Source organism: Nanorana parkeri, unplaced genomic scaffold, assembly GCF_000935625.1.
Source record: "Nanorana parkeri isolate BGI_ZX_2015 unplaced genomic scaffold, ASM93562v1 scaffold389, whole genome shotgun sequence".
Taxonomy (NCBI): domain Eukaryota; kingdom Metazoa; phylum Chordata; class Amphibia; order Anura; family Dicroglossidae; genus Nanorana; species Nanorana parkeri.
Window position 1 is genome coordinate 1,224,672 of NW_017306657.1, and position 25,866 is coordinate 1,250,537.

Consider the following 25,866-nt stretch of genomic DNA (forward strand, 5'->3'; position numbering starts at 1 on the left):
CCATCCTTCAACCCCCTACAGGATACAGAAGTGACAAAGCAGCCATCGGGTGGAACCGCAGCGCGGAGAGGGAGACCAGGCATCTGATACTCCTCAAAGTGTGTCTGATGATGAAAATCCTTTGACTGGGACAGTTCTGCAAGAGAGTGAAGATCCCAATCATAGGCAGCAGGATAGGTATACTATTATACCTCTTCTTTTCCAGGTTTTTTTTTTTTTTTTTCACAACAGGGTGACTTTAGGGATGTAATGAATGACACTTGTAGCTCCCCCACAGCCTGCTGTTAGACACAGTGCTACAAAGGTGACTATAAAGTATCTGGGATAAAACAAATACCCTTCTCTGAGCTATGTGAGCAGAAGGCTGGGATAAGCACATTGATCTCACCCTGCTCACTTCTCAGGCGTTCTCTATTGGCTGAGCCTCCTGTCAGTCACCGTGTAGGGAGGAGGGACAAGCACAGCAGAGACCCGGAAGTAGATGTATTGCTGGCAGTGCTGCATGCAGGTGAGTCACATGTACATTGCATGTATGCACACACATCACTCATACACTGGAAGCCATTATTGTGTCTAGGACAACACTCAGCCAGACTCTGACACCACTGATACTGATTGTTACATGTAAGTCAGTCATATGTGTGGTGTGAGCAGAGTGCTGGAATCTGCATCAATCCGAATCTAACTGACATCCCAGCCCTCCCCTTTTGTGATTCTTCATTTATCTTGTATTTCTCACCCTGCCCATTTCGTCATCTTATTATGTTATCAGTGATCTGTACATGTATACAGAGCTGCTTGCTGGATCACTCTAACCTGACTGCAGGTATCAAGCACAGTGCACTTCACAGCACCCTCAGGAGATCATCAGGGAATTCTTTTTTCTTTTTAACTTGAAAGCTTCTCTAAAGCCAACATGTTTTGATAGTAACAAATGGTTAAAATCTCTTTCCCCCTTTCTTCTGTCTTTGTCCTATTGGGTAGATTTCCTTTCATTTCCTGTCTTGGACATGCATCAAGGAAGGAAAGGAGCCCACTGTCTGCCACCTTTGCCCCCACAGGACCCCAATATCCCCCACCACAAGACCCTGCTGTCCATCATCTTCCTCCACCGCAGGACCCTGCTCTCCGGCACATTACTGTCTGCCACCACAGGACCCCGCTATCCCCCACCCTCCGCCATTACAAGACTCTATTGTCCGCCTCACTCAGCTTCTACAGAAGCACGTTGTCCACCACCCTCCACTGCTAAAGAACCCTGCTGGCCACCACCCTCTTCCACCAAAAGACCCGCTGTCCACCACCCTCTTCCACCAAAAGACCCGCTGTCCACCACCCTCTTCCACCAAAAGACCCGCTGTCCACCACCCTCTTCCACCAAAGGACCCGCTGTCCACCACCTTCTGTCAGTGCAGGACCCAGCTGTTCACCCCTCTGCCACTGCAGCACCCCATGGTCTGCCACCCCCTGATGCCATGGGATCCTCCCCCTTCCACAATCTTGTGCCACTGCAGGACCCAGCTGTTCACCACCCTCTGCCACCACAGTACCCCCCTGTCCACCACCCTCTGCCACTGCAGTACCCCCCTGTCCACCACCCTCTGCCACCACAGTAACCCCCTGTCCACCACCCTCTGCCACAGCAGGACCCCATGGTCTGCCACTCCCTGATGCCATGGGAGCCCCCCTTCCACCATCTTGTGCCACTGCAGGACCCAGCTGTTCACCACCCTCTTCCACTGCAGGACCCCCCTGCCTGCCACCCTCTGATGCTATGGGAGCCCCCCACCCTTCCACCATCTTGTGCCAATGCAGGGACCTGCTGTCTGCTACCCTCCACTGTCACAGGACCTTGCTGTCTGCCACCTTCTGCCTTTCCAGGAGCCCACTGCCTGTCACTCTCTGCTGTCACAGGACCTTGTTGTCTGTCACCCTCTACTGTCCCGGCACCTCACAAATCCCACTATCCACCAGTGCACAACCCCGTTGTTTGCCAACACACAACCCTGCTGTCCACCAATGCTCACTTCACTCTCTGTCACCATGCCAGTGTGCACTTGTATTGTAGTTGTCCTGTTTAATCAAACAGACACAATTTGGCTAGAATGTGTATAAAATATGTTTTTTATTGATATGTTTGTATAGTACACTCTTGTTTATTATTATACACAGCTCAAACATACAGAGGCAAATTTGTGTGTACATTTATTATAACGCAGTAGCTTACTGTTGTAGTATTATATTTTCTGCTCTGGTATTAGGGGAGGTAATGTCCACGGACAGACATGGCGGTGAGCAGCAAGACTCAGACATTACAGATCACAGATACAGAGTACAGTGCGGATGCTGTGGAATGGTGTCCTGTGGATGACTGGAACACGGTCCTGGCCTGTGGCACATATCAGTTGAAGAAGCCAGATGGCAACGTGAGTAGTAGTACTTCATACTCTTATCTTATTGGTTGAACTTTTAGATCACGGTTCTTACTTGTCTATAATCCATGCAATAATCAACACCACTGGGCTTCTTTTATACTACTATATACAAAGTCTATGCTCAATCTGCCAGCAATTAGAGGACGTAGAAAAGCTAAAAGCTTCTTTATCAACAGCCAAATTGTACCAAAAAACTTCAACTGCCTGTACCTAAAAAATAAATAATTTTCCTTAGCTATAATCAAACTCCACTTAAGCAGGCCATACACCTATTTGTACAATTTCCTTTAGATCTACCAACAAATATGTAGTACAAGGACCTGTCCGATTGGATAAAAAATGTAATGGATTGTCCAGATGGTCCCTGTTCAGATGGAGATTGTGTAACCAAATTGTATCATGTGTGGCCTGCATCTATATCTGCATCCATATGGACCTCACAACACAACCTCCAATGTAGTATAAAGGAAAACACAGAGGCTGCCATTGCTGATCATCACTATGTCGGTTTGAGGAAGAGAGCCTGCTATGTCCCGAAATACAGAGTGTAAATCTGTGCCTAAGTGTGGGACTACTGCCAACTGTCTATGCCCTTTAGTCATTAGGGTTTGTCCATTAGCCATTACCTTATATTATTACTAGAGAATCTTGCAGGGTACAGTAACCCATAGCAACAAATCACCTTTCATTGATTGAACTGCTTGCAAACTAACTAAAGATGAAAGATCATTGGTCGTTATGGATCGTGGCTCTTGGTGTCACCCCTGCACCTTGCACGTTATTTTGTTCTCTGTGTTGCCTCCTCACCAATAAAACTGTTCTTATACCCACAGCACGGCGAGGAGAAAAGCGACGATCCTCATATGCGGCTGGGCCGCCTCTACCTCTATACCTATGATCCCCACCAGCTTTTTTCACCCGTAACAGAGCTGCAGAGGATTGAAACAGCCGCCATACTGGACATGAAATGGTAAGTACTCCGTTTGATCCTCATGCCAAAGATTATTTTCTATGGAATGAGTACAGCATAGACTGCACAGTGTATGAGGTATAAACAACTTTATGGCATGTGATGCCAGGCTTCTAATGTAAATCAACAGCAGGTGTTTCTATACTGTTTAAAACTGACTGAAACACCACTTCAAAGTCTTTGTTGTGATATTTCAGAACGAATAACTCCACAGTACTAGCAGCTAAAATGCTTGGTTTAGAATAGTAACTAGTTTATTGCCCATATTCTGAGCACACTATAAGCACAAGTCTTTATGTATAAATTGCATATGCCCTGGCCTTTTTGTGGAAAAATTAGCCAGAATTCTTATGGGCCCCAGCTATCCCTTACTGCACTCCTTGCTTGCCTATTGGCCAGTGGGAGTACCCACCATACTTTGCAGCCAAAGGTGAGGTGAGAGGAACAGGATGGGACAGATTACACCACAACCATGAGATTTTCAGGTAAGCAGGGTGCATTACAAATACTCTATGCAGGGAGTGAAATGGGTCAGCACTATGCTGCACTGGCCACAAGTTTTTGCTTTTAAGTATCCTTGCCATATACACCAATCAGCCATAACATTGTGACCACCCCCCTAATATTGAGTAGGTCCCCCTTTTCCCACCAAAACAGCCCTGACCCGTCGAGGCATGAACTTCACTAGACCTCTGTAGGTATGCAGGTACTCTTTGGCCCTGTCACCTCCAACACAGGAGTTCTAGCACAGCAGTGTGCTAGAACTCCTGTGACAAGAACGAGCCGGGGACAGAGGCTGAGGGAGGTGACAGAGCCTGTCACAGCTCCATGTGTCCGGCTCCGTCACCGCTTCACGCCCCCCGCCGTCACCGCTTCACGCCTCCCGCCGTCACCGCTCCACGGCCCCCTGCTCTCGTTTGCACGGCGCCCGGAACTATATGTCCCGGGCAATACGAAATCAACACTGATGCGCAAGCATCGGCGTTAGGTACCGGGGCATTTTCACAAGTACAAGTACTTGTGAAAATGCCCTGTATCGGGCCCGATACGGAAGCTAGCATCGGTATCGGGACATCCCTAATTTCAATCATTAGAGCTTCTGTGCAAATAATATATTTAATCTGCAACAGGGAAACCTGCAATAAAAAGCAGATGAGGGAGGTAGTTTGCATTCCCCTATCTAACTTTAAAAAAAAAAACATTTTGCCTTTGTCTGTGTTGCTGTTGGAGAGTTTCCTTCACTTCCTGTGTTGTGAAAAGTTTCTTCCCCAGGACAGGAAGTGAGAAGAAATCTCTCTAAAGAAGCCCTGGACAGTAGTAAAACCTGACAGGGGTTCTAATCCATCCCTACTCTATCCTAAACTAAAGATAAAAATCTATACTGGGGTATTTGACACCAACCCGTCAATAGCAGATCCTTTAAGTTTTGTAAGTTGTGAGGTGGGGCCTCCATGGACCAGACTTTTTTTCAGCACATTCCACAGGTGCTTGATTGGATTGAGAGCTGGAGAATTTGGAGGCCAGGTTCACCTCAAACTCGTTGTTGTGTTCCTTGAACCATTCTTGCAGTGTGACAGGGTACATTATTCTGCTGAAAGAGGCCACTGCCATCAGGGAATACCATTTCCATGAAGGGGTGTACTTGGTCAGCAACAATGTTTAGGTAGGTGGTACATGTCAAAGTAACATCCACATGAATGGCAGGATGGTTGCCCAAAGCATCACACTGCCTCCGCTAGCTTGCCACCTTCTTCCCATAGTGCCTCCTTGTGTCATCTCTTCCCCAGGTTAAGCCACACACATGGCCGTCCACATGATGTAAAAGAAAACGTGATTCATAAGACTAGGCCACCTTCTTCCATTGCTCTGTGGTCCAGTTCTGATGACCACATGCCCATTATAGGCACTTTTGAAGGTGGATACAGATCAGCATGGGCACCCAGCCCCATAATACAAACTGCAATGCACTTTGTGTTTAGACACCTTTCTATCGGAACCAACATGAACTTTTTCAGCAGTTTGAGGTACAGTAGCTCTTCTATTGGATCGGACTTCACGAGCCATCCTTCGCTCCCCTTGTGCATCATTGAGCCTTGGCCGCCCATAACCCTGCTGCCAGTTCACGGGTTTTTCTTCCTTGGACCACTTTGGTAGGTCCTGACCACTGTAGACCAGGAACTTTCCACAAGAGCTGCAGTTTCGGAGTTGCTCTGACCCAGTTGTCTTGCCATCACAATTTTCCCCTTTTTTCCCCATTTTTTTTTTTGCTTCCAACACATCAACTTCAGGGACAACATTTTCACTTGCCCCCTGATATATCCCACCCACTTCAATGTGCCATAGTGATGAGATAATCAATGTAATTAACTCCACCTCTCAGTGATCATAATGTAATGGCTGATCGGAGTATACAGGTTCCAATTGTTGACCACTCCCTCTGGAAATACTGGTTTCCTGGTTTTGATGCTTATGCATTGGTTTCAACATTTTGTTGAGTAACTGACCTCCAAATAAGCAAGAATTCTGACTTTTTCTTGGAGTTTCATTTGTTGCGTTCTTTATCCAGTTGGTGATTTCAGAAGGAAGCCATCAGAGGCAGCGTCCATGACATCTATACTCTAAGTAATGTAATGACAACTATATCTATGGTGAAATCAACAATCTGGTTTTCCCTCTCTTCATTTTTTGTGGTTGACTCTGACTTTTGACAGCCAATGAGCACAGGAGATGAGTCCCTTCGCTTGCACCATGGAAACTAGTAACATCAGCGGCAGTCCCAAAGGGAAATGAGAACTGAGCCAGTGTCTGGTGAAATCTTGGAAACAACTGAATTCCAGTCCTTTTGGACTTGAATGTTTATTACCTGTCAAGGCAGTAAAAGTGGATATCTTATTTTCTCTCTAGGTGCCACATTCCCCTCTCAGATCATCCTGTGTTGGGTATTGCTAATGCAAAGGGGGCACTAGAGCTTTATAAACTACAAAGCAGAGGGGTAAGTTTGTACAGCATCGCTTATTTAGTCACAAACTACTGTGTAATTGTTTAACAGGCTTATGTCAAACACAAAGGGCAGTAACTTTCAGCAGCCAATCAGAATTCATATTTAATAAATATACCTCTTGATGTATTCTTAGTATAGCTGTTCAGCAGATCAGGTTTCTGCAGTGACTATTTTTCTTCAGTAGGAAAGTTGCCAGGTGGAGCTTGTGCACAGCATGGATGTGGGTGACGACTGCTTGGCTCTGTCCCTCGACTGGTCCACAGGAAGAAGAGAAAAGTAAGTTATGAAAATGTTGGGCCAATTTATAAAAAGGTAAAACGTTTTTTCCCCACAGCGTTAAATCAGATTTTAGCTGCAGTTTATCTAGTGACTTTGAAAACAGGTAGCTATGAAAAACATGCTCACTTTGACTTTTTTCTGGTTTACATCAGCCTTGTGTTCAGCTTTGTGATGTTCTCTCTCCTTTTTAGTAACTCTCCCATAAAGATCATTTGCAGCGACTCAAAGGGGCGACTCAGTTTGGTGCATGTAGGGGAATCTTCACCGTCCCTGGACATCCAGTGTCAGTGGGGAGCCCATGGGTTTGAAGCCTGGATCGCTGCATTCAACTACTGGAATTCCAGTACGGTGTTCTCAGGTGTGTGTAGGAACCATATTAGTGAATTCTTGTGGCAGTAATGTTGGACTTGTTTATTGCAGTTATTATGGAATGATTTGAATGTATAAAATGTTCTCTATTTTACAGTTTGTGCTACTGTTTTTCATGTGTGCAAACTGCATGTCACAAAAGTCTAAGCCCTGGAATGGGAGAAGGAGACAGGACTGAGGACCGTGAAAGGGGATGGGACTGAGGTCTGGGGAAGGAGACCACACTATAGACCGTGGAAGCGGACGGGACTGAGGCCGGAGAAGGGGATGGGACTAAGGTTTGGACTGAAGTCAGGGGTAGGAGATGGGCCTGAGGACTGTGAAAGGGGACAGGGCTGAGGACCGTGTAAAGGAATGAGGACCGTAGTAAGGGACACGAATGAGGGCCGTGAAAGGAAACAGGCTGGGGTCTGGGGAAAGGGTACGGCGATCCGTTGGAGCAGACGGGACTGAGGACCCTAAAAGGGTAAAGGACTGAAGGCTGTCAAAAGAGATGGATCTGAAGTCTGGGAAAGGGGACTGGACAGAGCACTGAATAACACACTTGGTTACAGCAGGTGAAAACCTATCTCCTTATTTTTCTGTTTAGGTGGAGATGATTGTTTACTGCGAGGATGGGATACAAGATCTACACCGGACCACCCAATATTTACCAGCAAACGGTAAGCACAGTCATTGTGTGAACTGATTTATCATGTCATGCTGCTGTCCCATTGGTGCGCAGAATAAAAATCTGACTGTTGCTGTAGTCAACATACAGGATGTTCATATTCTTCCCCATATCAGAATTCAGTAGATAAATCTGATTACCAATGTGACTGACCTCTTTGAACTGTACAATCTTCCCAAAGAGTGATTATGATTGTGTCACCCATAGAAATATGTCATGATTAAGCCTTATGTCTCTCGTTATCAGGCATTCAATGGGAGTGTGCAGCATTCAGAGTCACCCTCTTCGGGAGAATATTCTGGCGACAGGAAGGTGAGAAATCTTGAACAATCTTCTCTTTATAACTGCAGGACTGTTTCCACAAATGCGCTTTTTGTACAACACTGGAGATGCAAACCTGAATTCTTCGATTCCATTCACTGTACACGCCAGGTTATAAAGCCTGCACTACTCATAGTTTACCAGTAGATGGCGGTAAAGTGTTTCATATACATCATCATTGTCACCCTAGTCCTGATGAGAAAGGAAATTCACTCTATTTACTTCCATGTCAGCAATCAGGGAATAGATTTGACCACAACTAAATGCCAATTTATTTTTATTTTTAACCCTGTGAAAACAAAAAGTGCCTGGACCCTTTATGTTCAGTTCATCTTGTTATTCACACACCCCTGCCACACTGCCTGGTCCGAGGGCTGACATCCCTTTTCGTACTGCAGCTTCCTTTTTCACCTGCTTGTTCACTGCAGTTTTTTCAAGGAGAATCATTACACAGTTCCTTTTGTGCTCTTCCTGTAGGCTGCATAACACTACCCACTCCTGCCCCCAGAGCCTGAATCAAGTTAGAGTGACTGCCAAGCAATAGAAATCTGATTTGCTCACAGTGCAGAACCTCCCACTCTCAGCCTGATTTCTGTTGTGAAAAGATCATTTAGATTTCAGTCATTTATGATGGTATTTTAGAAAGGGTATAATATTGTTTTTCATGAATACGTAACAGGATTAAAGATTAGATTTTCACAAATAACATCACCCTTTATGCTGTAAAACATGAGTACACAGAGGAGGCTGTTCAGGATTTAGGGCCCTTTGCTCATTAATTCGCTTCGGAGAGCAGAGGGCTGCAGAAATCTGAGCCCTTATCTAAAATCAGCATTGCTTAGACAAGTCTGGTTTCGGATAAGGGACCAGATTAAGCTTTCACATGTAAGTAAATGAACTGCAGGCTTTAAAAATAAGTAGCCTCCTAGGATAGCGATGTTCTAATATCTAATAAGAGCTGTTAGATTTTCACTTTGATGTTTCTTTTTGGATCTCAGTTATGATGAACATGTTCTGATCTGGGACTTGCGGCAGATGAGACAGCCTGTATCTGATACTCATGTTCAGGGTGGTGTCTGGAGGCTGAAATGGCACCCAACAGAGAGCGCCCTCCTGCTGGCCGCCTGTATGCATAGCGGCTTCCACATCCTGGACAATGCATCTGGTAAGTGCAGAAGTGAAGCGTCAGGAAACTCGAGTAAACTCACAGCTGAAGGATAGAATCATTCTCCTGGTGCCCTATATTGCTCTGAGACTACTGTACATTGCTGAGATTCCCGTTTCTGCTGCTGCTCACAAAGCTATAGGAAAGGTACCCTTCTCCTAGCTAAACACAACAGTTCATTTTATATATTGCCCTCCCGTCCCCCAAAGCTCAGTGTACCGCAGCCGGGACAGATCCCGACATTACTGTTGAGATCCACCTAGCTGCGTGATTGACAGCTGGCTCTGCCTATCTAGAGGCAGAGCCAGCTGTACCCGCCCCTCCCCCATCCGTTCCGCCAGTCAGCGCTGAAGGATCGGACAGGGGAGGGGGGGAATCCCTGCAGGGAGTGGCGAGTGACAGTCACGGCTCTCTGCAGGGACAGGATCGAGAAGTGAGCGACGGTATGTGTTCGCTCACTTTCCGATCTATTGAGCTGACGTGACAGTTTCATTGTCGCAGATCAGCTAGAACTATGAGGCTGAGTGATTTTCATGTATGAGTTCAACTATTGGTCACATTAAAGTGTATCTTATCTATACCCCAAATGGTTTTTTTCTGTAGTTTAGGATAGAGTAGGGATGGATTAGAACCCTTGTCAGGTTTTACTGCTGTCCAGGGCTCCTTTAGAGAGATTTCCTCTCACTTCCTGTCCTGGGGAACAAACTTTTCACAACACAGGAAGTGAAGGAAACTCTCCAACAGCAACACAGACAAAATGTTTTTTTTTTTTAAAGTTAGAGAGGGGAATGCAAACTACCCCCCTCGTCTGCTTTTTATTGCAGGTTTCCCTGTTGCAGATTAAATATATTATTTGCACAGAAACTCTAATGATTGAAATAGTATTCAAAGAAAACCTTTCCTGAGAGAAACATTGAAGTTATCATTCCCAACTTCTCATTCTGGTCTTCAACCCCATTTTACTGGTTTACAGTAATCAGGAACTCACTAGGAAACCGTAGCCGGAGGATTTAGAATATTCTACCTACAGTCCAGTCTTATATGGTTACTTTTGTTCCTCATTAGATGGCTGCCCTATCGTCTCCTCATATGTTCTTCACAACTCCTTGGCCTATGGAGCCGATTGGTCCACACTGTCTCCATCATGCAACTCACCAACCAATCCTGAGCCAGCTTCCCTGCCAGCCAATAAGCCAGATGGCATAGGCTCAGATGGGGCTGCACCAAACCTTGACCAACCCATGCAGAATCTGAAAATCTTCTACGAGTCACCCACTGCTAGCTTTGACGTGATTCTTGAGGATGAGCATGGTGAATACTTGCCTGAAACTGACCCTGTAAAGAAGGATTTAGACAACAAGGCTCTATCGGAAAATTCTGCTGAATACGGATCAGCAAACACCAGCCTAGTGGCCACCTGCTCCTTTTATGACCATGTCATGCATGTGTGGAGGTGGCAGTGGCAGATGACACAGTCTGGAGAGTGATACCATCACTTTTGGCCTCACCTGGGTTTACCAATCTGTCCTACCTCTTATTCTGCTTCTCCCAAATGCCTTAGAGCCTGGAATCTGACTGCTGGGCACACCTTGGAGTATGGCACTCTAGTCTAATGTAAAAAACGAAAGAGATCCCAACACCATTTTAAAATGACGATCCACTGAAATCATGAAATATCCACACTGTGGAACTGTGCTGAGCCACCACAACCTCGTCATTACCACTTTTCTAGAACAGGAAGGGAATAGCTGCTGATGTATCATGGCAGCTAGTTTTTGTCTTTCTTTAGACCTACTAGGCCCTAAGATGCTGGAAATAATTATTGTTTTTTAGTTCTTCCACATGTACCAGTTAGAAGTGTGAGCATTCATACACTTAACAGTGCAACTCCAGCCAAAACATTTAGTTATGGAGAGAATTTGGAAGGGTTTTAGAGCCTGTCAGGTTTTTATTGCTGGCTGTGGTCTGGTGATTTTTTTTTTCCTCATTGCTGATGATCACACACGAAGTAGGGACATCTCCCCAGCTGATAGGTACCCAAAAGTACTGCCAAGTACCTTGAGTTCTCAGCCATTCATTTTGTGTGTGGCAGGCCTCAAGCTCACTCTGCCTTGTAGTTTTGGCAGGCTGCATGCTGCCATCCGAGTATTCGCAGGAGAGACTCATCAGCCTATAGAGAGATGCAGATGGGCAGCTTTTGGTGTCCAATATTATAAATGAAGAAATGCCAACAAAATTACTGATGTAAAGAATGATACTTTATATACAGGAAAGACTTATTTCCTGTGTCAAGGAGATTGGAAGCAGAGAACTGTCAGATGTAAACACAGCGAGTGCTTTTTATGTGTGACTTCTTTGTGTTCAGTCTGTGCCAGCATTTTTAGGATAGAAGATTCCATCTTGCTCTATGCATGTCCTAGTTTACCTTGTGCCTCTTGCACTATGCACGGCAAAGCAACAGGTTCACTTAATTGCCTGCACCCCCTTGCCTTTTACTGCTTCTTTTGTTTCCCAACCACAGTGAAGAAAAAAAGCCCTATTAGTCTGCAATCTGGTAGGAGCTTACGTCTTAGTATTATCCCTGTGCCCCACCAGGTGAAAGTGCTCTGGCCTAGCCATTAGCTGCTCAGATATCCAGTGGAGCATTATGGGAGGAAGGGGAAAAAATTCCATTCTTCCTCATACCAGAAAGTACTACCGGTAGGTATTTTTCTGCATTCCTTTGGACCCAGTTTCACTTCATCACACACATCACAAACTTTCCTGAGAAGTATCTCCTGGCTTCTAAATGGGACTAACTAGCTCATGAAGTCTACATGCGTTTGTCCATCTAGAATTTTATAGACTAGACTGGTGTGTGATCAGAACCAATGCCTGAATTGTATTACACGGGGTCCATGTGATCATTGTTATACTCCTAAAAGGTATGAATATGAAGCAATAAGCAAACATACATCATATACCTGTTCCTATCACACAATTCCCTGAGCCCTCAGAACTGTATATAGGTATGATAAAAGAGCACAACCCAATATACCAGCAAAATGTATTTATATTATAAAAGTGGGATCCTGACCCACAGCATGTTTCATCAACTACAGCGCAAGCTAATCTGTATTTTTGTTACTGCGATTTTATCAATAAAATTGCTTGTTTGGCTAGCTGAGCTCTTTAATTCTTTCATTAAGAAGGTACTAAAGGGGACCTAATCTGAATTTGTTTTCCACTAGGACAGGAACTACAAGTCACAGTCTGCACTGGCAGTCAAATGTAAAGTGGGAGTCCTGGACTTTTTTTTTCTTCTCAGTTTTGGAATAAGGTTGGGAAGGGTTGGTACCTTTGTCAGTCAGACCTTTAATGTTGTTGGGGGGGGTTATTCTGCATTTATAAGCTGGTTTAGCATTTTCAGTTGGACAGAAAATGGGGGGGAAATCCAAAATGTCAAACTGAAACCAGAACAGGGACAGTGGCCATATCTTTCAGTTCTGGTGACAGCTGTCACCTCCTCTCACTTTAGGTGAATTTAACCCCTTCGTGACTGACGTACAGTGTACGTCGCCAGCATCGGGGCTAATGTCCCCAAGTATAGGAATAGGGAATGGGTACACATATGGTAATAAAAGATTAACAAAGGTTATGAACCTTTTCAAATCATTAAAAAAAAAAATCTGGCTAGAGTTCTACATTAAACATTTTGAACTAGGCCTCATAAATGTCTGGGACTTTACTGGCCTCATTAACTCTAATTCCATTGCCAATGTGTAATTCTAGCTTGTAAATACTCACCTTAAACGAAATTGCTTCACCATAAATTTGCAGAGCATTGGGCACGTTTCAGGTTTACTTTAATTACTCTCTCCCTAGTAGCACATACCTAAAGGATATATAAACCCTCGGGGGTTTTTGCATGTACTGTATCTACTTCTAGCAAGCAGTAGATATTTGCAAAAACATTTTAAAAAGTTACAAAAAAGATTTAAACTTACCTGTGTCTCCGCCACGTGTTCCCATCAGAAGATCTGAAAAGTCTCATGTGACCACAAAGGAACATGGGCGGGTGCATGCGCAGTACAGATCTTCGGCTGGGAGACGAGGAGAGACACAAGCTAAGTCAATAGAGGCAGCGTGCACCCGCACAGACTCCATGGGACAGGATGTGCCAGGAAGAGAGAGGAGTCAGCACTGGATCAGAGATCGGCACCAGCACTGGAAGGACTCCTGAAAACTACAGGAAAGAATTTGATTGGATCAAGAGGCTTCACTTAAGGTAAGTCCTTACACTAGCATTGGGTGGGGGGGGGGGATATCCTTTAACTTTCTTCCGCTTCACTCCACTCCAACTGCCAGGGGCAAAGGAAAGTCCTGTGCCAGCTCAGATTTGGAGTTGTTGTTTACATAGGGCTATGGACCCCAGAAGGGTATACACATTACTTCCAGGCATGTAGCAGCATGTGACAGTTCTGGGCCAATCAGTCCTATCACATGAAGTAATGCCTGAAATGAATGGGTATATCTTTTGGCTCCAAGCACTGACCATGGGAGTTAAGGAAAACAGTACACATGTATGGATTTTAGCTGGGTACTTAGTCTTGCTCAGTGTTTCACTTTATTTTGTACAAAAGAAAAAAAGTTGTGACTTGTACTTCATGAGTAACATTTAATTAGAAAAGAAAGTTCCACAATATGGACAAGATTCCATGCTGTGACTTCACACTATTGGACATAATTCTTTGGATACAACTTGAACAGTTTGCCCTCCTGTGTGGGCTCAAATCCATATTTTTCTAGAGTATCAGGATCGAAGGTTCCCTCTTCATAGTCCTTCTGTATGGCTGGAGCTACAGTTTCCATAAACAGTTTTTCGGCAGACATTTCCTCCTCTGTTCCCGGAGGAGCCTTGTAAGTGACGTACGGCTTTAAGTTAAACCCAGTCAGATTGGGGACTATGAACTGCGGCACCATCTCCTTCACCTTGACAAACTTGCGGTTGGAGGTCAGATACCCCATCTTCTTGGTTCCTCGTCCTCTGTTGAAGGAGTTAGGTCCCATTTTACTGGTTATCTCGGCCATTCTGTCTGAACCACGAACCAGGCCTCGGACAACATTCTGAAGCAGCCCCATGATGGTTTGCTGGAAGAGATACACAAATATATTTGTGGTGAAAGATAAAGTTTCAGAATGTAACTAGAAATTGAGCCTGCCTCCAAGATAATGCTCATCCTGGGTAGTCAAGACCCTGTCCCAGTCACTACACGCTGATTCAAAACTGAACAGCTGCTTACAACAAAGAAGTGATCCGGGCATCTGTGAAGCCACCTAATCACCTCTACAGGGAGGCAATGTGCACCCCTCCCCTGCCCAACACTCAACTACACGGTCCCCGGGCACTTGGTGAGAATCTATTTGCTATACACGCACTGCAAGGGTTAACTGCTCGTTTTTGTCTGGGGGACCGACTAAAGATAAACCCACCCCATCCTTGATCCTGCAACAGAGACCTCTCACCTCTCTCTCCGGCTGTGGTATGGCCCTCAGTGTCCTCACATCTAATACACTGTATTAGATGTGATGACTCACAGGACCTTAGACTGCCGAAGCCAGAGGCAGAAGAGGCTGCAGGGACCGGTATAGCAGCCAGGCAGGACCGAGGATTTGGTGAGTATTTCTTCTTTATTTGGAACCTAGACAAAAATTAGCAGTTAACTTTTAAATATCCTGCAGTTCCTGTTTAAGAGAGCTTGTACCTACCCAATGCTATCCATAGGAGGCTTGCCAATTGTGATGGCTATAAAGGTTAGTGGGAAAAAAAATGTAAAAGTTGTCCCCCACTGCACAGCGAAGACGCTCGTTTGAAAGTAAACTAAACAGTGATGTGGTAGCACTTATTGAGTATCTTGGCGTGCGCTGGAACTGGAGGAATAATTTTAGCGCCATCATTTAATTTATGAACTCCTAAATTGATGAGCTATAAGGGCCCATTGACACCTAAGCATTGCGTTAATCACACGATACTTATTGTATGATATGGCACAACGCACCTAGAGTGGGCTCGCCGTGTCGGAGCGCCATTTGTGTGATTAATACTACTCTTAGGTGTGAACGGGGCCCTAAAGGTTTTCCAAGCCTATGGACATTTTTGAGTATCGTAACCGTTTGCCATTTCGTGGGCAAACACAATTTTATGGCTTTTTATCTATTTACTCCACTCAGTGTCATTTTTTACATTTTAACAATAAAAAAATTAATTGACATTGAAGGGGAATTCATCAAAACTGGAGCAGACAAAATCTGGAGCAGCTGTGCATGGCAACCAATCAGCTTCCTTCTTTCATTTTCAAAGCTTAACTGAACAAACTGAAGAGAGAAACTGATTGGTTGCCATGCACAGCTGCTCCAGTTTTGATAAATTCTCCCCCAATGTGTTAATTGAAAATATAGGTTTGAACATTTGTGCAAATATAGCACGACATAAAAAATTGCAACTACCACCTTTTTATTCTACAGGTCCTCTGCTTTTAGAAATGTAGATTTTTAACCTGTTTGGAAAAGAAAAGTGCTCTGACAGCTATGCCAGTAGTGTTTCCTGGAGTGAGCTATCAGCCCGCAGACAGACCCCCCCCAATACTTAGTGGGGGACCAAACATCGCACGCACACCCAGAGGTGTGACGGATGCTGAAGATTCAAAAGTGGGTCGCAACCCTGTGTTCAGTGGGTGTGCGTGCCTTCCACTTTTCTAGGTGAGAGGCTCCTCTGCCTCCCTCTAGCGCAGCACTGTCAGTTCTCATGGCAAGCAGCCATTCAGAATATGCTGCCCGGTGCCAAGTGTCAGCTTGAGGTGGGATAGGGCTATGGCCTTGAGGGAGCTTCATCCATCCATGCATTGCTTACAGCTCCCTCGTGTGCCCTGTAGAGGTGCCTGGACCAGAGTGACATCACATTCTGGCTCCCGGAATCTCTACAGGGCGCGCAAGGGAGCTGTACAACCAATGCACATATGGATGAAGCTCTGTCACAGCACAGCAACCCACACTGGACCCCAGGATGAGGATCCACTCCAGTTCTCGTAAGCTAGGGAGACTGGGTAGATCTTTTGAATGGCCTCCTGAATGCACCTCTCACAGGTTACACAAATTCAGAATTGCTTTAGCAAACATCGGAGGTGCGGGATGCAGGACAAGTATTACTAATGATCTCTTCTGGGGAGTTCTTTTTATGTTTAGTTTGTGTGAGTTTAGGGAAGGGTTACATCCCCTGTCGGGTCATTTTTTTGCCATCTGTGTACCACTAACAATATGTACCCTCACTTCCTGTCCCAGAGATGCCACAGGAAGTCAGTAAAAATCTCCCCAAGTGAAGAGGGGAGTCTCCTCTCAGCTTGCCCTGAAACAAATGGATCCATTGGAAGTTTTTCCCTCATCTCTTGCTGTAAAATGTTGGATTCTCCCCTCACTTTCAGTCTTGGGGACGACTGTCATCAGAACATAGAGGGGAATCCCCCCGAATGGGGGTGCTGACAGCAAAAAAAACAAAACATAGAGATATGCTTCCTGTCTCAGACTGTTGCTAACCTATGTGAAAGCCAGATCTGCTGGGAGTTGTAGTTTGCTCAGCGTCTGGTGGAGAGCGTCTCATTCACGAATCCCCAGCAAGCAAAGTCAGAACTGTGACCCAGGAGCTCCTGAAGCCTGCAGATCAGCATAACAGTCAGTTAGTGTTTGCATACAAAAAGTGGCCAGCAATGGCACCCTACACATGCTTTCATGACACCTCTCCTATCAAGAGCTAAGAGGATATCAACATACACTACAGATGTATCTAGATGTGCCAAAAAATTGAATATATTCTACAATTGCCCAATCATTGAAATCATAAACAATTCTAGTAAACAGCCCTGGGACATCAGGGAACACTGACCACCTCTGCTGACAAGACAGTTTGCACATGTTTCCAGGGGCAACTCGGCAGCAGACATGTGAAGCCAGTAGAAGAGGCCCTATGATCAACAGTCATGGACATGGACATATACCTCTATCAGACTGGTGAAGTCACATGTCCCTGAAAAAAAGAATTTAAATGTATAGAATCCGCCACATAGGGCTCACCTTCACCAGCCGCTCCGGGCCAACCGGAAAGTCAATGTCACACGGCAGAGCAGACGGAGACAGGACCCACATGCGTGTCAAGCCTCGTCCTCACCGTCCAATTACAGCGAAACAACGAAAGAAGCTTGACTGATTTACATTCTGACTTCTGATTGGAGCTTCGTTTGTACCGCCCCTCCTGCTCTTTCTCGGCTGTGGAGGGTGTAACGTTCTGTCCGCTGTTGTCAGGGGCGTGGCTTCCTCAAAGATTTGCCGCACTCTCTGACAGAACAAACCAATTTGACATTGTTGAGAGTAAAATAAATATAAACTATTTACATTCATAGAAATTGGTGAATATTTATCCGTGAATCTTTCTCAGTATTTTATTAGGTTAGAATTCGGTTTTCTTAATGAATTAGGGTGCTCTCAGATAATAGCTCAGAATGCTACATACAGTATTGTCTCAGATAGTATTTGAGATGTTAACATTGCTTTTTGCTTGGCCCCAGTGCTCAGTTTGTTATGTTAAGGATTAAAAATAAATAAATTTAAGTATTGTTGTCAAGTAAATATGAAATATTTACTTGACAACATTAATTGAGCAATAGTTGAATGAAGATCGTGTACATTCATTTGAAGGAAGTGGAGCACTGACCTCAAGTTTCCCTGTCTATTCCTGACTGCTCTGCTGTAACAAAAGAAATCTGTTGTTTACAGAGTTCAGTAAGACCCCATTCACACTGAACTACATACAAAAATGCGCTTTCTCAGCGCTGATTTGAGCTGCACGGCAATTAGCTACAGTGCACATTTTGTTGCACTACGCAGCTCTTCTTTTGGCAGTCTATCAAAGCATATGGGGGGCAAATCGCACAAAATCCGCTGGAAAAATAGGTCATGTTCGAGCAGCAAGCTTGAGCTACAAGCTACATTCAACATTGAGCTGTGAGGTGTGAACAGCTCCATTGAAATGCATTGGATGGACTACATTGAGTGATTTTTGAGTGGAAATCACGCTACAAATTGGTCAGTGTGAATGGGGTCTAAGTCAAGCTGAAATGTACACACACGGGTGATAGAGAAACTTCAGAGATGATTTGAGGATCTATAGCCAAGTGATACACAAATAAGATACATTTTTGTTAATAGGGTACTTGAATACATTTTCAAGATTTAGTGTCACTTGAAATATTTGCTTAATATAGATACAAAAAATACTAACATTGTATAAAGTTTAGTTACTTGTGCTTCTGCACTCATTAACCCCTAATGGACCCAACAATGTGTTTATTTCACCTATATTATTATTGTAGCAGCCATATATTTGTCAGACATTCAGAAAGCTAGTATTAGGTTATTCAGAAGCTGTGACAGTGCTCTACAGAAGTCCATGTATACAATTCATAATTGAATTTAAGCTCCTGTATTCATGTACAGTTACATAGATAGTTGGTTGGATAACACTGTCTGCAGTGATTGGTGGCCTCCATGCACAATCTTTCTTGCCCCAGGCAGACTTCCAGGGTTATGTTCGTTTGAAGTCTGATGTGGGTCATTAACATTACGGCCACACCGTTCATCCAAACATACAATATGGACCCATCTATTGCTGAATTATGGCTGTCGGGATAATTTCTTTAACGACCTCTGTTTGTGTCATTAAGCTCTACTCATTACCAGTTACATATTGTTCTGCTAAATGAGTTGGAAATACAGTTCTAAACACAGCTGATACAATGGATTCCCTGTAGGAAAAAAATGGAACCTTGGGGAAATAAAAACTCTGAGGAAGCCCCGGTTTGTGTTTCCTGCAAGTGTTTATATTAGTGATTGTTTATCACTAAGGACCAAACACAGAAGACCCCTCTGGAAATCCCTAAAGTGTGCTGTAACTACATTTAATGTGCACCTTCCATGTCAAATGGAAGGTCCACTTTTTGACAGCCTTCTACCCCCCCTTTACAAAAATGGCTTTAAAAAGCAATTTGTAAACCAATCATTCACCCAAAATTAAAAAAGAAAAAAAAACCTCAGCCCCACCATCAGAAACTTTCCGGGAGGCACATGAAAGGTTACCGTACCTCCTGGAGGAGCTAGAAACGGGGGTCTGTTCAGCCTATTGCAAGAGTGCATTCTCACAGGATTTTGAGCTCTCAGCTATGCTAGCAGCGTCTGTCGACGGGGCCAAAGTTAGTATTTTATTTTTAATCTGAGCAGTTTGCAAATGGCATATTTTCAGAGCCATTTGTTTTGGGGGGCAGAGGGTTGATAAAAAAAAGGTGAATCTTCCATTTGCTATAGAAGGTCCACTTTAAAGCAAACTCCAGGAAAAAATGTTTTTGGCTATTTGCAATCTACTAATATCTCAGTACTAATGAACAGCCCATCTGTGGCTAGCTGCTGCATTCGGTAAAATGATAGATTATGCACCCCCGACCCATCTGTGGTTATTCACAAAATGTCTTGAATTTTTTACACAGTGTATATGGCATTCTGTGAATGGACATAGAAGATCACACAGGGAGACAAAACCACATGATTTATCTTTCAGACAATTGTCTAAAGGAACAGGACCCCAGCTTATTTTTTTTCTGTAAGCAATGGCTTTTCTCTGTCCACTATTCCATGAAGATACTACAATCTCCACTGTGGAGCCTTGCAGCTCCATCAGGGTTATCTTTGGTCTCTTTGTTGCCTCTGTGATTAATGCCCTTCTTGCCTGGTCTTTAAGTTTTGGTGGGCGGCCCTCTCATGGCAGGTTTGTTGTGGTTCCATATTCTTTTCATTTTTTAATAATGGCTTTAATGGTGCTCAATGGGATGCTCAAATTTTCAGATATTTGTTTATGACCCAACCCTGAGCTTTACTCTCCACAATTTTGTCCCTGACCTGTTTGGAGAGCTCCTTGGTCTTCTTGCTGCCTCTTGCTTGGTGGTGCCGCTTGCTCAGTGGTGTTGCAGACTCTGGGGCCTTTCAGGACAGGTGTATATACTGTATACTGAGATCATGTGACACTTAGATTGCACACAGGTGGTCTTTATTTCGTTTCAAAGTTTTTATTGAGTTTTGACATTAGATAGGGTACATAACACAGTAAACAATACAGAAGTACAGGTAACTCTGGAACGCGGAGACATTGTCTGATGTCAAGTGGGTCTCAATTGAGGTCATAAGTGCTCCGGGTTCTTCAAGTTGGGAATAAATCCAGTTGAAAGAGGGTTGTCCGAATAAGGGAATCCGGAAGGCAGTGTGCCAGGTGGCAAGGGGCAAAGAGGAAAGAAAAAGAAAAGAAGGGAGGGGGGGGGAGTGGTTAGGGGGGCACTGGGTCTGATTGGAACGAGCTCTTTAATTGTGGTTGCCTAGAGGGCTATTAGGCTAGCTGGGGCCAGAGAGGGGTGGGTATAGTCTATCCAGGGTTGCCAGATCTTCACAAATGACTTATTGGTATCCGAGAGGATGCTGGTCAGTTTCTCGTTGAGGCAGCAAAAGTCAGGTGGTCTTTATTTAACTTGTGGAATACAATGAGGCAGCAGTAGACAAAGGATAAATATGAGGAGAAGGGTTGGGGTGCTGGTGGTGAGGAAGAGAAGGAGGGTTGGGATGCTGGTGGTGAGGAAGAGAAGGAGGGTTGGGGTACTAGTGGGGAGGAGATGGAAAATTCTATGGCCAGGGGGAACGGGAAGGCAGCATCCTACGGCCATAGACTACCTGCCTTTCCTCAAATCAGGTTTTTTTTGTGGTGGGTATACTACTTTATTTTGCTTTTTTTTAGGGCTGCAGAGGATACACTTAAGCAAAATAAACGCACTCATCTATTCGTCACCAGCTTTACAGCAAGGTGCACATGTAAGGAGCCGCTCCAGGGAGGGATGAGAGACTCTATGGATCCCCTCTGCTGTCCCCCGCTTGTAGGGTCCGTGGCAGCGGGGATCCGTAGTAATATCACCGGCGGGGGGGGGGGGCGGCTCTTCTGCAGGGCAAAAAAAAGATCGTCTGATCACTTCCTGTTCATTCATAAATTTATGAATGGGGAGTAGCACTCACTACAGAGGCTCCTCCCCATTTATAAACTGATGATAGTAAAAATATTTACTGTCATCAGTTTCTGAATGAATCCTCTGTACTGAGTGCTTCCCATTTATTGAGTGCTGGGGCTGCAGAAAGAGCCCTCCCTCCCCCCACACACATAACATACAAGTGCACCATATTTTGGTGTACACCATGCACATGCGCTGCAGTGCGTTGTTAGAATGCATTGCAGTGCATGATTTTTTTTCTTTTAAAAAAACATTAATTTAACTGTGGCAGTGCATGGCAAAGCTTTGTGATGCATTGCCATGCGTTGTGATACCTTGTGTTGCAATTAAATATACGCATGTATCATTTTATCACAACACAAACACCAACACAGCGTAAAAACTATTTTTAACATAAGTCGCTTATTTACAGTTTTGCGCACCTTCATTTTTTTACCTTTTTGCAAAAAGGCGCAATTTCAAATTTGCAAATATTTGTTATTTATTAACTCAATACAGTTTTATCTTTTAGATATAGTCAGAAAATATTTTTTTGTGTGTACTGATACTGATTTTAGTGTGCTTTTAGCAATTGAATTGTGTATTTTTATCAGTTTAATATTCATTTTAGAAACATTTGCACAATTATCGCAGGGCCTACAAATTTAGTAGCATCATCTTTTTATTCTACCGGGCCTGCGCTTTCAGAAAATATATGGTTTGGGGGGTCTTTTACAAATGCTAGCAGCGCAGCAGTTCAAAATCAAATCAATGGGAAAAATTGCAAAAATGGCGTGGCAGGCTGAGTTGCAATATTTTCCGGAGGGCTTGGCAGCGAAAGGGTTAACTAATGACAAAGTTATTGCCAAATAAATAGGCCCATAGCAGAAATTTTAAAATTGCTTTGGTCCATATGGGTTGAAAAGGTGTGAGAAAGAGAAAGTGCAGTGGATGCTATTTACCTTTTGGCTCTCCCTCTAATTGAAAGTTTGTACAGAGCCCTCCGAACAGAGCAGCGAGGAAGGAAGAGAAGTCACTGCTCTGACTCATTTATTTGTGTGTTTACATTTTAGCTTGAGCTATTGATCTCCCTTTCTATAAAGAACAGTTTTTTGGGTTTTAAAAAAATAAAAAAAAGTAGTTCTTAATAAGCAGGTAAACATGAAAAGGAGTTTGTTTGTTTTTTTCATATTTTTTAAAGTCTCCACCATTTTAAAGAAAGAAACTAAATAGAAACACGTTGTATGTTACATTAAAATATTTTTTTTAGGACATTGAATTTCAGTACAGAACAAAGTCACCAATGCACCAATGCAGTCACTTAGTTACTCTAACTTCATTGTAACTTGCTGAATGGAAGAAATTGTAAACAAGTGTATAAGTAATTTGGAATATGGAGGGATGAGGAAAAATATATGGGCAAAAGTGTATGGGCACCTGACCATCACCAACCTACTGTACACTGAGTGGCCAGATTATTATGACCACCTGACGTTTGTAGGCAAATTAGATTTTGGGATATCCCATGCCAAAACCAAATAATAATTTCAGGTGTTTCCAGTGAAGGGTACTGTTAATACTACACAATAAAGCAATTTTAGACTGCCTTGTGGCAAAAGTTTGAGCATGACTGTGCCCCGGTGTACACAGTCATCTCTGTATTGACATTGTTTGACAAATGTGATGTGGAGGAACTAGAGTGGCCTGCAGAGAACCTTACCCTCTTCCCCTTTACTTTCTGTCCCAGATTATGGGTGTCAGCCACAAGAGGGAATGAGGTGAAATCTCCCCAACAGGGACACAAACAGCATTTTAAATCTGACAGAGGTTCCCGTTTCCCCCAATCTATACCACACACAATTGAAAAAGTTGTGGCTGGAGGTGGGATTTAATTAAAGTGGACCTTCTGTAAAAATGAAAGGTCCACTAAAAGTCCCCCACCTCCCAAAGTCACATTGCCTTCAAAAGCTTTTTAAAAATAAAGCTATTGCAAAAAAATATATAAAATACTTAATGTGACTTTCTGTCTCTTCTGGGAGGTGAAGTCTGACTGCCTCCAGGGAGAGCTGGTCAATTGAAATCCTGCAAGAATGTGGCACTGCCATTACCTGGAGCACACACTTCTGTGTGTTAACTGAAGCTTGAGCTATTGCAGGCAATATTCTGGTAAGCATATGAAAAGTAGCAGAGAACTCCACCTGCGCTGCTGCCTAACATATCCAGTATTCCATATGTACCTGGTTAAAAACTGAGCTGACCTGTGACAGTTTCATTGTCACATGTCGACTAGAACTATGAGGATGAGTGAAAATCACTCACCTCATAGTTCTCCTTTAAGCCTAACTGTACCTCAACCTTTTATAACCAAGGCTTAAAGTGAACCTGTAGCAAGGCTATGGGCATTAAATAAAATAAATAATCTTAACAAGCAGTAAATGATTTACAAAACAAGCCCCTGCTGACCTATGTAGCTGCAGGTACTCTGGAGTATTTTAATCTCAAAGATGACAAAGGAGACTATGAAGTCAAGTTGCATTTGTCTTATAAACAGCTTAGAGCTCCTGCTGTTTGTTTGTATTAGAAGGTTATCATGCTGCCAGAGGACATAAATGAGCTGCTAATTTAGTACCTCTCCTATGAGTTATGATGATGAACTTCTCCAGAATTTTGGACTTGTTATGGAGCTCATTTACCTTTTCTACGAATGTCCAAATACATTCAAGTCCAAAGCCTTGCCACAGATGCACTTTTAGTTTCCGAAGAACTTTCAGGATGATACTCTTCTTACTAGGCCATTATTTATCATCTGCACTGATATGTAATATTCCGGCTACAAATAGCACTGATTTGTAGCAACACTGTTCATGGTATCTAAATCTCCATGTCTCAGAATGAACTTAGTTCAATGATACAGTTCAGTTTAATTTGAAAAGAAAACATAGAAATGCTTGCAGAGAACACATCAGGCATCAGGCACTAGGCTGCTCTTTTAGCAAAACTAGCCCCTTTGTCAGTATTCTTTGGTGAACTGTTAAAAAGTGTAAAAGATCCCCATAGCAGATCAATTCAACAACCTACTTTTGCCTGTCTGTGTATCAACTGTGGGTCCAGTTTTCTGAAGATGCAGGTTTTTTTATTTGTTTCACTTTTGTCTTTTATTTGAGCTTCATAGACATAAGTACTTTTTTCAACCTGTATTTACAACATACAACTGTGTAATAAACAAACAAAAAATAGACATAGGGAAATATTTTCTTTAAACACCCTCTTTAATTTGTCCCATGGGTCAAAATCATTATGAAGCAGCAGATGTTGTTGTATTACAATAAATAAACAATACTATTTTATTTTTATTTTTCTGTTCGAACAATTTATAGTTCATAATTAGTCCCCAGAGGGTTGTTTATAACACATCATGCCATCAGTTACATCAATAAAAAAAAGGGGGAGTTATTCCTTGACAGGGGTGCGTGAGATTATAAAATGGCTGTCAAAGTTTCTTCCATCTTCAATCACATAATTGTGATTCACCTCTGAAATATTAACAGCCTTCCAATCTCACTATTGTACTTGCTTAACTTCTTAAAACTAACTAATAACTGCAAAAATGCTTAGAAGTCCTGTTCATGCAATTGCAGTCTAAAAACGAATTAGGTAAGATGAAATTAGTATGTCTATTTTGTTATATAATCTCTAATAATCAAATATTTCCATCAGAAGTTGTTATAGAAAAGAATTATGCAAATGAGACAGTAGTACAGAAAGTACAGTAAGATAAGTATTTCAGTATATCTTTCTTGTGAAGTATATAACACATTAAAAGACACATGTCAAGAAAGAAACATCAAGGGTGCAGTTACTGGCCCCTGAAAATGCTAGTTGCCTGTCTGTCATGTCAACCCTCTGCTTCAATACTTTGAACCACTAACGCAGATAGGGTCTGACGTTCCTGAGCTGCATAATTTCACAATATGATGGTAGCCCTAGTATTGCTCTCATGACACGTTTATTTTAAGACTACGCCTAGAGGTTGGACTGTAGTCTTAAAAAATTTGCAATTTCAAGTCATGTGGATACATAGTAAAGTGATTCTTAAAGCACACCAGTGTAGAAAAGAAATGTCTCTGTCTTGACCATGAACTTTGGTTTTGTTTTGTCTGCAGCACTGCTTGAGACATTTTCTTCATTTTAGATTATAGTGACACAACAGGAAATGAGGGGAAACACCACTAGAGACACAGACTGGAGTAAAAATCTGAAAGAGGTTTTAACCCTTCCCTGCTCTATCCACAACTTTAAAAAGTTCTATTTTAGGCACTACAGAGAGCATTGGAAAATGTATTTTACAATAGTCCTTGCTTTTATAATTACATCACAATTACATGTGCACATTTTTATTTTATCCCTACAGAACCTTTAATTTCTTTAGTTATATATACTTTTACAACTAAATACAAAGAGGACTTCTTTCATAAAAAGGTAAGAGTTTAGAAAAGATGTTACCCAGCTAAATGAGTGGATTAATTTTGAGTATATTTGTGGATAATTTCAGCAT

At 43.2% G+C, this 25,866-nt stretch overlaps 2 protein-coding genes across 3 annotated transcripts; one reads left to right on the forward strand and one right to left on the reverse strand.

Annotated features, from left to right (window-relative positions):
* The first annotated feature begins 470 nt into the window (after window positions 1-470).
* On the forward strand, window positions 471-10,771 carry DPH7 (diphthamide biosynthesis 7). Of its 2 annotated transcripts, none has more exons than XM_018559349.1 (10): window positions 471-508; window positions 2,262-2,426; window positions 3,269-3,405; window positions 6,310-6,397; window positions 6,591-6,682; window positions 6,877-7,043; window positions 7,644-7,716; window positions 7,971-8,036; window positions 9,044-9,210; window positions 10,276-10,771. In XM_018559349.1, exons 2-10 carry the CDS (start codon window positions 2,286-2,288, stop codon window positions 10,695-10,697), a joined length of 1,353 nt encoding a protein of 450 aa, XP_018414851.1. In that variant the 5' UTR covers window positions 471-508; window positions 2,262-2,285; the 3' UTR covers window positions 10,698-10,771. The 2 variants fall into 2 exon arrangements, with proteins under 2 accessions (XP_018414851.1, XP_018414852.1); XM_018559350.1 differs by having other exon boundaries at window positions 3,278-3,405.
* A 3,092-nt stretch (window positions 10,772-13,863) lies between these two features.
* Window positions 13,864-17,401, reverse strand: MRPL41 (mitochondrial ribosomal protein L41). Its single transcript, XM_018559354.1, has 2 exons — window positions 17,314-17,401; window positions 13,864-14,340 (listed from the first exon to the last, which is right to left on the reverse strand). The coding sequence occupies exons 1-2, from the start codon at window positions 17,383-17,385 to the stop codon at window positions 13,924-13,926; spliced, it is 489 nt and encodes a 162-aa protein (XP_018414856.1). The 5' UTR covers window positions 17,386-17,401; the 3' UTR covers window positions 13,864-13,923.
* Window positions 17,402-25,866: the final 8,465 nt, after the last annotated feature.